The sequence below is a fragment of the Thermobia domestica genome, chromosome 1, assembly GCF_964235325.1.
Source record: "Thermobia domestica chromosome 1, izTheDome1.hap1.1, whole genome shotgun sequence".
NCBI lineage: Eukaryota > Metazoa > Arthropoda > Insecta > Zygentoma > Lepismatidae > Thermobia > Thermobia domestica.
This window is the reverse complement of record NC_137454.1, coordinates 127,211,527-127,223,643: the sequence shown is the minus strand read 5'-3', so window position 1 is coordinate 127,223,643 and position 12,117 is coordinate 127,211,527. Positions and strand designations below refer to the sequence as shown.

The 12,117-nt window shown below is 37.3% G+C and overlaps 1 protein-coding gene across 2 annotated transcripts in view; it reads left to right on the top strand.

The window, feature by feature from the left end:
• The window catches only part of LOC145689034 (alpha-L-iduronidase-like), a gene marked incomplete at its 5' end in the record, with an annotated part of 81,016 nt that overhangs the window by 33,423 nt on the left and 35,476 nt on the right, over positions 1-12,117 (top strand). For both annotated transcript variants that reach the window (XM_081763176.1, XM_081763172.1), the window contains 1 exon segment: positions 11,381-11,547. In XM_081763176.1, the coding sequence (XP_081619302.1) occupies positions 11,381-11,547 (167 nt within the window).

Genomic DNA, 12,117 nt, shown 5'->3' with positions numbered 1-12,117 from the left:
ATATAAAAGATAGAAATGTTTGTTCTATTAGCTGATTAGTTTGAAGTGCCTATTGTTGAGAGATCCGATTAAATTCAATCTAATATTTAATATTTCTTGCATGTCTAGTGTTTTCATCTTCCCTCAACTATCAGACAGCAACTATTCTTCCGTTTATTCTAGCTATTTTTATTCATATTAGGAGTTTATAGACAAGGGCGCCGATTTCTTTGTAAATTTGGGTGGTGGGCATTCATATGCAAAATGTATATATATCAGGATGTTAAGACAAATTGCATTCAAATTATGCCAAATATTGTATATTCATAAATACAATAAGGGAGCCCACATGAGCTTTGGGGGGCCCGGGCCCGGGCCCCCCTGGCCCCCCAGGATCAGCACCCCTGTTTATAGATTGTCAGCAAAACGCGATATTACCATTAAAAATTATACGAGAAAGAAAAAGAGCAGCAAGTTGCTTATTACAAAGTTACTCATGTTGGCCAACAGATGGTACCAGTATCTTCATGGCACACTTTTGCCCTCTAGTGGTGAAGATAGAAAATTTATTTATTCGCTTGAGAAAAGCAAAAATGTTCTGAAAGTGTGCGGTCAAAATAACTGAGCTGTAAAAGTGATTGATCGAGGAGAATATGATAGGAGTACGGTGGTCAACCTCCTGATCACTTTGCAGTGCAATGCTAATCAATCATAAGGATGGATTAGTCGATGATAGTTGATAAAATTCAGAGTGGGAAGAAAAAGAAAGCGTTTTGATAGATTGCTGTTGGTTCAGAGGTTGAGTTTCCGGTACAAAATCATTTGAAGATGTGTAAAGCGATATTCCGCTCAACGTTTCAATAGTGTTAAATTTAATATTTCAAATTTACAAGGAGATGTATGATTGCTCTGGTGATAAGACACACTATTTTCAACCTGAGCTAGCTAATTATGTTTATATTATGTTAATTTTATTAGTTGAGTGTTCCCGTCCATGATCGATTACTTACAAAGATTTCCAGCCCGCGTTTCTTAAAGACAGAAAGGGAATGGGTTCCAGCCTATTTAACACATGAACTGACATAATGCATTGAAAGTCATCATCGTTATGTTTTGTGAGTTCTTGGCTGGTTACTAGTCTCGGCAATTGACAAATTTACGGCCCCCGTTAAAATGAATTATAACATTTTAAAATTATTTTCCTCTTCCACAGCAACTTCCATCATGTTCCTGGATACAATTTTTTGTTGAATATCCTAACTAGTTGGTTTCCTTCCCTTTTCTTCTTTTTCTTTCTAAAGTTATATATATATATATATATATCCAATCAAGGCCTTCCCTCGTTCAAGATCCAAGAAATTGAGGGGATAAAGACCTGTTTCGCAAGGAGCAGTAGGAAATGTTAGTATTTTCAATCTAGACTAGCGTAGAATGGGCCTTCAGTGCAATGATAAATTCATATCTTTACCCGATAGGGAAAGAAAGAGAATTTTCATCTTATTTTTTTCTTATGGATTATCTATTTCAAATTATTAAAATTTATAGCGAGGGGAATTTGTTCCCTCTGTGGATTAGTTCTCCCAGAACTCCATCCTTGATTAAATATTTCCTGCATTGATTAACGTTGGACGGAGATGGAGTTTTATTCTACTATATATATATATATATATATATATATATATATATATATATATATATATATATATATATCCTACTCACATCTTTTCCAACGTTTCCACACTGCTTTTCTATTCCTTCTACCTATTTTTCCCAATTCTCTTCATACTAAAATTTCGAAGGAAGTTGTTTTTCATCGCTATTTTCTATTCTATCGTATACTTCTGCTTCATATTGTATGGTACTCCATAGTAAAGTTTATCGTAATTCTCTGTTGATCTATTCACAATCTTCTTTCACCTATTTAAATGTTATTTTGCGCAATCTCAGTCTTTTCTGTTGTTTATTTTCTTGCATGGTTTATATACTAAGTATTAAGACAATTTATGTACTGTAGAGAACTTCAACGTAGGTATAAACAAACAAATAAAATAAATGATTAGCGTTCACATTTTCGAGGTGGAATAATCGGGAAGGATTTACAGTCGGATATAATGTCTTTCAAGATCTCGTTAAATTCTGGATCCACGTCTCATATAGCCTTGGCGCTAAAAAGAGCGCTAAACTCTAATATACAACAAATCAAAGTACCGAAGGCAACCAAATACTCTGTTTTTCCTCCTACTTTTACAGTTGATATTCCCTTCGTTCAAGTCACGTTTGGTTTGGTATTTTAATGTATTTAGTTTTCCCACATTATGTTATAACTTCTTTACCTACATGCAGCATATAAATGTAATGTCTATATTTCTGTATATATGATTAGTATTATATCGTGAATATCAGCGGCACCGATTTCTGTGTAACTTTAAAGGAAGACGGACCTTCAGATATGTGTATTTCAGGCATTGAATAAAAAAAAAAAAAAAAAAAAAAGTTCAGATACTGACGTGAGAAGCTGAAGCAACTTTTTGGGGCACACGTACCTCCTTGGTCTCCCCAGGATCGAAGTCGTTGTCATACTCCGATTATAATACAAAGTATATGTAATTAATTGTATGTCTTAAGAAACTAAAAGGTTATTCGACTAGTAAATAAAAGCCCTGCCATTGACAAGTCAAACCTCACGGATCTTGTTAGACATATTTCTAAGGCCCATCTCTACATTATACTGCCCCCTTCTTCTTAGCCTCTTTCAAAAATTTCCCAACTAATATTTTATTCATCCCTGCACACATTTTTCATACGAAAACTCAAGTGGAGAGAAATAAAGATAAAGAAAACTTCCTTCTTCAGAAGCAGAAGAATCCTCTAATCATCGCAAGGGAGCATAGGTTCAATTCACTCTCTAGCTCTTCCGTACTACATACAGATTGTTTATTATGCATACACGTCAAATGAAAATGTAATCATTGATTAGCAAGAATTATGTACGAGCCAGGGAAAGAAAGAAGAGAAAAAGAGTTATTCCAGTCAGGGCTGTTCCAAGTTAGTGGCGAACCCCGTCCACGATCTTGAAGAGGCCTTATTTAATACAGAAACCAAACAAAATTTCAGTGCTCGCCATGTACCAGTTCAAGTTCGTATAGTATTACGTAACCCTAATATTACTTGATTCAAAATATTTTATGAAAATATTATGAGGAAATAAGTGAGAATTAGTTTTAAAACCTTGATTACTTTTGTCGATTGTCGTTTTCAAACTAGGTTTACAAAATAATTCAATTAAACAAAAACTGCTGTTGAACTTCGTTGAATTTTGTTGCTAAGCTGTGTGTTGTTTACTTTTATTGTATTAAGTAATTTGATGCTGGATCGGATTTTTCTTTCAGTGATGGTGACTAACGCCTGCATTAAAAATTCATTTCCTCAAATGAGACTACTAAAGAAAAAATAAATTAATAAACAGTATGGCGCAACCCTTTCAGTTTACTATTCTTCCCCCAAAATGTACAGTTCTCCTACCAATTTACCATTCTCCCTAAACGTACTGTTTTGTACTCCAAATGTACCATTGTTCCCCAATTTTGGTTTTCTCTCCCCAGAAAATTAGCAATTCTCCCTCAAATTTATCATTGTTTCCTTACAGATTTACTATTCTTCTACAAAATTTACCATTCTTCTCTACAGATTTACCATTCTTCCCCCAAATTTACCATCCTTCCCTACAGATTTACCGTTTTTCCATAAAATTTATTCACTCTGCCCCCCCAAATTTAGCATTGTTCTCTTACAGATTTACCATTATTCTACAAAATGTATCATTCTTCCCACAAATTTACCATTCTTCCCTAGAGACTTACCATTCTTTCATAAAATAAACAATTCTTCCCCAAATTTACCATTCTTCCCTACAGATTCACCGTTTTTCCATAAAATTTACCCACTCTGCCTCCCCAAATTTAGCATTGTTCTCTTACAGATTTACCATTATTCTACAAAATTTATCACTCTTCCCCCAGATTTACCATTCTTCCCTACAAATTTACCATTCTTTCACAAAATAAACAATTCTTTCCCAAATTTAACATTCTTCCCTACAGCTTTACCGTTCTTCCATAAAATTTACCATTCTTCCCCCAAATTTACCACTCTTCCTTACAGATTTACAATTCTTCCACAAAATGTACCATTCTTCCCTCCAAATTTACCACTGTTCTCTTACTGATTTACGATTCTTCTACAAAATTTACTGTTCTTCCCCCAAATTTTCCATTCTTTTACAAAATGTACCATTCTTCCCCATCAATCTACAATTCTCCAGTTTGATTGTACCATTTTCAATGAAAAATCACGTCCCCTCGAATAATTTCATGGGCATAACATGCGCCTAAAACCCACCTGTGAGCACCTCTCGTATTACAAAATCACAACTAAATCGTCTAATTTAATGGACGCTGAACATGAGACATTATGAAATTTTGACTTGAATGACCTAATACATGATTTTGACAGATCAAAATGTACAGAAGTCATTTTTATGTTAGTTTTGCTATGGGGAAGCGTGTGGGTGGAAAGGGGTGAATTTTTGGGTTATTTTTGTTTCGAATATCGACTACATATCTACCATTAGAATTTCTTGGCATTTCAAAATCAATGTGAGTGTATTATTATTATTATTATTATTATTATTATTATTATTATTATTATTATTAAAGAAATCTGACGGAACAGTTCTCACCGATACGGATAGCCTCTTTAGTGTGGTATGTTAGCGTAAGTATCCTGCATTTCCGGTTACCAGCATGAAAGTTCGCCATTTTGTTACATGTCCATCCAAGGTTGGAAAATTACCGGGAGACAGTTCGTAGGATCATTATGGTCGACACTGGACGCCATATTGGAAAATGGCTAACTTCTAGCAACTTAATCTAAATATTTACATGAAAGCTTTAGAAAACACTTCTTCTTCTCCAGTCTGCTGCCAAACAGAATAAGGAACAGTTAATAGCAAACATTTTCCGATTTTAGTCATTTAACCCTTTGGGGACCGATGGATCAGATTTGTACCACAGCGTCGACCTTTAAAATTTGCCTTATATGTCTCTAGTTAAGCTTTTTCGCACCGGGCTTTTTGCATTTATTCAAGCGTGGAAGCATCAAAGAATGCGTTTCATGGGCATTTTCCAGTCACGCGTGCGATGCCTACGGGTGGTGACGTCACGAACATTGAAGAATAAAAAATTGGATAAATTTTAGAGCTTTTTGGTAATTTTTTTGACACATTTCTATTTATTCTAGGATCATGATTCGTACGTCGTTGTGCTCGTAATGAAATACTGTTTCCAACTGTACTATTATAATTTCCCTATTGTGTATCAGAAGCGAGAAAATCCCGTTCAAATTGAAAAGAATGAGATTTTTTCAGGAAAAATTCCCTTTTTCGGGATTTCCCCCCCTCAGGGACACGATAGGGACATGTGAGTGGTACCATTTGAAAGCTACCCTAATTTGACACGAAATTGTTTGCGAATTATGATCCTCGAATAGATAGGGACGTGTCAGGGAGTTTTTGTTTTTTCCTTAAAGTAGTATGGGTTATGCTTTCCACGTGGGGGAATTTTCTTTACCGTCCTTAGTTTTCAAGATATGAGATTGATATTTTCCACAGATATTACATACACCATGTAGTATGTTTTAGGCCATTTTGAGATCCAAGCGTTAACACAGGGGAGAAAGGGACCCAAACTTGTAAAAGAGTGATTTTTTTCTGACAAAATTTCCCTTTGGAGGTAATTTTCCGTCCATAGGCACATGGTATCCACATGCGAGTGGTACCACTTGAAAGGTTAATTCACTCCAAAGACAAAAGGTACGATTCATGTTCTTGCGAAGAATAGTCTTTATGCTGAAGCTCATTAAAAACAATTGACTGACAATGTATTATTGAGGGAAATTGGTAAATCGGCAAGAGCATCTACACTAATTTTGGGGGCACAATTCTTCATACCTCATTCCATTCACTATAAAGCAAAGTTTTTTTGGTACCACTTGCATGTTCGTGTCATGTACCACTTGCATGTTCGAGGGGAGATATTGGTGCCAATTTTTTTTTTTTTTTTTTTTTTGTGATTTCCGTTTTTCCCACTCTGGGTGAGAATTTTACGCCTTAGGTACAAAATAAGGAAACTTGACTAGTACAGTTGAAAACGCAGATTCATTACAAAAAAAACCTAGGTATGAACCATGATTCTACGATAAATAGTCTTGTTGCAATAGCTGCTTGACTGAAACTCTAAAATTTACCTAAAAAGGCAAGGTCCCATAAGGGTTAACTGCATGAATGGCCTCCCCGGTCACCCGACCTCACCGGGAGTTTTTATTGTAGAGGTGTTGTATATCAAGTACAAACTAATACAGTTTATAATTCTACAACTTTTATATGTTTGCTACAATGTTACATATCTACATAACTCATATTCATTTCACATTTTAAAAAAAGTTCAGCTGCTGTGTTCATAGTGATATCACTATGAGCATTGTTCTTCGCATTCGCAAAGCAACGTACAGACGAGGTCGTTCTTAATACAAGTACATTTCCCAAGTACAGCGCAAATTTGCAACGGCATGTCACTAGTTGTCGACTGTTATCAGACATACTCCTCAACGTAATCCACACAGGTTGGTAACCGAGTCCGTCATCTGTTTCCTTCCAACCCCAGTTTAGGGGTTCAACGTCATGCACATCTTTTTTGAGGCACTGTCGCCAGATCTTGCACTGAAGAGTTGCTCTTGTATGGAGATTCAATGCGTCTTCGGTTGGAGATATTCTGTCTATTGTGTGATTTTTCTTGCTGAATAGAATACGTCTGGTTTCGTTGAGTTCCTCGCAAGTAATTACTTGATATGTTGTACATGAGCGTCACAAATCGCTGGATTAGCATGCGAGATTGGTAGCTTACAACATCGTGAGAATGAACGACTGACAGTTCCCGGAAATCTGTATCCACTTCTCTAAAAGCCATCCACGTATTCCATGCACTTGTCTTGCCAACGCCAAGAAAGGCTGACACTGTGTCACAGCTCGTAAAACTCTGAAAAAAAAACGACAACAGACAGGAAATCTATCGTTCCAGAAGGTAAATTCGTGCACATGGTGTGTATAGGAATGAAACGTCGCATCTTTGCAGAACCAAAATCAATCCATAGTTTCTCCAGAGTGGGTGACAGATGCAGAAACGCAAAGAGAGCGATAACAACATCAGAGTCAACTGTACTTTTGTGTCCCTTCTCTGCGGCATGTCGGACGTGCAGAAGGTTCTTCCATCAGCTTCTATGCAGGATGAGGGAGAAATACCAGTAATATCTAAGTCTAAGGAAGAGGATAAGACTTCATTTCCTCTTGTGCAGAATATTTCTCTTTCTGAAATATCAGCTACAGTTATTATTTTGGCGAGGTAATGAAATAACCTTTCCTTGTTGTTATCGTTTGCAAGGAACTTCTGGAAATTGTTTGGAAACGGTCCCGTTGACTTGACAACAAAGCGGTCGTCCTGCCCACGCTTCTGACGCGTCTGTGTTCTCAAGCTCTTTTCAATGTAGCGGTCAAAGACCACGTTTAGTGTCTCGAATTTGGCATATTCTGCAAATGTTTTCGCTGCTTCTGGTTGCTGTTGGTGTACCAGCATCGCTCCATCGACGACGAGACACGAGGAATGGGGGATGATAGTACTTGTATACACATCAAAATTTTCAAAACGTTTCAAAATATCTGATTTAGAGGTAGGAAGTCTGAGATCTCCAAATTCAGATATTGATGGAGGTTAAATTGTGTTCTCATGAGAAAAGAATTATCTGATATCGCCCTCCCTTTCCTGACATGCTATGAACATCTTGCAGAACAGGTTAGAATCTTTGTGTGCACTAGCAAGTTTCATCATATCTTTGCAACGAACTTTCAACAAGCTACAGTTGAAAAGCTGCATATTAACTTTCTTTATAGCATCGTGTATGGACTGCTTGCTTGTCATTAGACGGTTATAAACGAAGTCCTCATACATTTTGGCTCCTGTGGTAGCTGCGATGCGGACAGACTGGCACTAATCTTCTGGCGCTGTACGTCTGGTGAACCCAACTGTAGACAGATGCTCTTCTTCAAAACGATTACCAGTATCACGAAATACATCAATCAGGTTCTTCACATGTGTCCTGTACTTGCTTTGGAATGCATTCGTGTCCTCGTGGTGTGATCTCGATACGTGCAACTCAGCAGAGTAGCTGTCTTCATACTCAGCCAGTAAATGAGCGACTTCGGGACAAACAGAACCACTTTCTTTTATCAGTTTTTGTTCTGTTTGTGAAGGTGGTCGTCTGACATACGTGAAAAGTGCCGGTAAGATTTCCTACTGGTGAAATGTCCCATAGAGAATTCCTTAAATACGTCAGGATGACGAACTGGAAGTTGCTTCAGAGTATGAAGAAAGACTGGTAACCATCACCCGTAATGTACGTGGTCCAAAGCTAAGTACCAAGGACACATGGATTGGATTACTTCTACATAAAGCATGAAATTATCATCACGCATACTTTTCACAAACAGTAACAACAGTGCTTCTAGCTCCATAACTGTAACCCAGTATTGGAATTGAGCCGAGTACTGCCTCTGCTGGTATATCCACATTGCTATATTACTAGTTGCTCTTGCAAGCCTACCGTGAAAACTTAAGGGGCGGCAGTAGAAATTTATGGGGTGGCCCCCATGACCCCCGTGGATACGGGCCTGTCGTGAGTCCCCTTCCCAGAGATGTTGACTTGATATATAGGTCAAGTAACACAATAGTCTTATTTTTGGTGTACACAAAATAACTGCCCCCCAGAATACCTGTGCCCTTTCACTAGCCCCCCTCAAGAAATTAAAGCTATTGCCGTTATTGTCTAGCAGTTCACAGTCTTCTATAGTTGTTTTGCCTGTGAATTTGAGCCCAAAGACGGTGTAAATCGGACAAAATTTGGGGAACTTGTGAAAAGTAGGCCATTTTTCAAGATGGCGCCCAGAGTCACACAAAACATATTGAGAAGCTGTCTCCCGGCTTTTTTCTCATTTACATGTCACGTTAAACGCTCTGACCAAATTTCGTGCTGGTAACCGGAAATGCACGATCCATACAAATTATTGCACTTACAGACCGCACTACTTAAATAGATGGAAAGATTTCTTTGACGATTTGCTGAACACGCAGCCAAAAACTAATGTGCGTGGAGAAAAGGAGATACACACCGCAGAACCGTATATTCCAGAACCCAATCGAATAGAAGTGGAAGCCGCTATAAAGAAATTGAAGAAACACAAATCTCCGGGTGTAGATGAAATTCCGGCTGAGTTAATTTTAGCTGGAGGCGAAAAATTGTGGAACAAGATACACAAACTCATTCTCCTTATCTGGAACAAGGAAGAATTGCCACAAGAGTGGAAAGAATCAATCATTGTTCCAATTCACAAGAAAGGCGACAAAACTGACTGTAATAATTATCGAGGCATTTCTCTTCTGTCAACATCCTATAAAATCCTTTCAAATATTCTGTTAGCAAGATTGACCCCATACGCAGATGAAATTATTGGAGATTATCAGTGCGGATTTAGACGAAATCGATCAACTATCGACCAAATATTTACCATTCGCCAAATACTCGAAAAGAAGTGGGAATACAATACCCCGGTACATCAACTATTTATTGATTTTAGAAAGGCTTACGACTCGGTTAGGAGAGAAACATTATACAACGTTCTTAGAGAACTTGGAATACCGAGAAAGCTAATTAGATTAATTAAGATATGTTTAAGTGAATCCCAAAGTAAAGTCCGGGTAGGAAAATTTTTGTCCACGAGCTTCCACGTCGAAAATGGCCTGAAACAAGGAGATGCGTTGTCGCCATTATTATTTAACTTTGTGCTGGAATACGCCATAAGGAAAATCAAAGATAGCAACCAGGGCCTAGAGTTGAACGGCATTCACCAGGTTATGGCATATGCTGATGATGTAAATTTAATAGGGGATAATAGGAGAACAGTAGAAATAAATGCAGAGATATTATTAAACGCTTGCAGGGACATGGGTTTAGAAGTAAATGCAGAGAAAACTAAATACATGGAAGTGCGTCGGGACCGTAATACGGCAAATTGTGGAGGCGTTAAAATATTAAATAATACTTTTGATAAAGTGGATACTTTCAAATATTTAGGATCAATTTTAACAGACGAAAATCATATTCACGAAGAAATTAAATGTCGACTAAAAGCAGGGAATTCGTGTTACTATTCGGTTCAAAATCTCTTGTCGTCGCGAATTCTGTCGAGGAATTTGAAGCTTAAAATATATAAAACGATAATCATGCCTGTTGTTCTGTATGGTTGTGAAACATGGTCGCTTACTCTGAGGGAAGAACATAGACTGAAAGTATTTGAGAACAGGATCCTGAGAAGAATATTCGGACCCAAGAGGAACGAGAATGGGGAATGGCGGAAGCTTCATAACGAGGAACTACATAGTTTATACGGTTTACCCAACATTGTTAGGGTCGTCAAGTCTAGGAGGCTTAGGTGGGCGGGTCATGTAGCTAGAATGGAAGAAAGTAGAAACGCTTTCAAAGTCTTGACTGGAAGACCAATCGGAAAACGACCATTAGGAAGACCTAGGCGCAGATGGGAGGACAATATTAAGATGGATCTCGCAGAGATAGGAATACAAAGTAGAAACTGGATGCAATTAGCTAAGGATAGAAGTCAGTGGAGAGCTTTTGTGAACGCGGCATTGAACCTCCGGGTTCCATAGGCCATAGAGTTAGTTAGTTATTATTATTATTATTATTATTATTATTATTATTATTATTATTATTATTATTATTATTATTATTATTATTAAACATTGTATATAACAGCGGATTTACCTTTTCCCGACGGGGGCTCGAGAGTATATTGATTTGGTCCCGATTCTAATGACAGGAGAGAGTATAATATCATTATTATTATATGGATATAGATATCAAATTATAATGTTCTTCTTCTGAAAATGTTTGCGAACTCCGGTAAAGAAGATAATAAAATATTAAAGAAATAAAGTTAATAAATTTTTGAATATTTAATTAGTAAGAAGAAGGCTTCAATCTCGTATTTAGAGAACCAGAGTAGTCATATCATTTTACACGCTAGGCTGGGCACAGAACTTTACTTAATTTCCCCACTGTTGATTGTAAAATGAAATGAGATCTTTAATCTTCTACGATTATATCCTTTAAGGTAAAGGAGACGTATGGTTAATGAAAGTTCTACTGCTATTGTTTACTACAACTAGAAATTTAATTAAATAGTATACCTTTGTTTTATTGCTTCTTTTCCTTTTCTGGTAAGGCTAGCTGTTCTCGCTGCTTTCACCAATGGACTTACCAACACCACATCATCAGCTTGGAGTGCTGGAGTGATTCTTGCTTTCGCCAACAACACACTGAGGAATATGAGTTTTATAAATAACGTTTCTCTCAGCATGACAAATGTGCCGTTTGCTGAAAACGAAACAGGTAAAAAATATCGGAAGTTTCATTATTCAAATACAGCATGGCAGGCCCGTATCCACGGGGGGGCGGGGCAAGAGGGGCCGGGCCCCCCTAAATTTTGGCTGGCCCCCATAAAATTTCACGGTAGACTTGCAAATGAACTATAATATGGTGATGAAGTATAATATGATTGGGTCGGGCCCCCCTAAATTTTTGGGGTGGCTATGGGCCTGCAGAGTGAGTCAAAATGATGTTTCCGACCATTATTATTTTCCTTGTTCAATTATTATTATTTTGCTTTTAATAACATGTATGTAAACAGAGATTACACACAATGATTGATCAACTCTAAATGCTTTCTTTTTCTAACATACTATAAATGTTCAATATGCGATCCACGAGTTACACGACACACATCTATTCTATAATCAAGTTTCTGCCAAATTCTTCCTAGCCTGTCATGATAAGGTCCACATCGGACACAGTTGAAATGATGTGTTCATGCAACTCAACCACAGTTGTAACAAGTGGCGACACAAAAACCCTAAATTTTCTAACAAATACCCGAAATGCTGTTGAACTTGTAAAACGGAC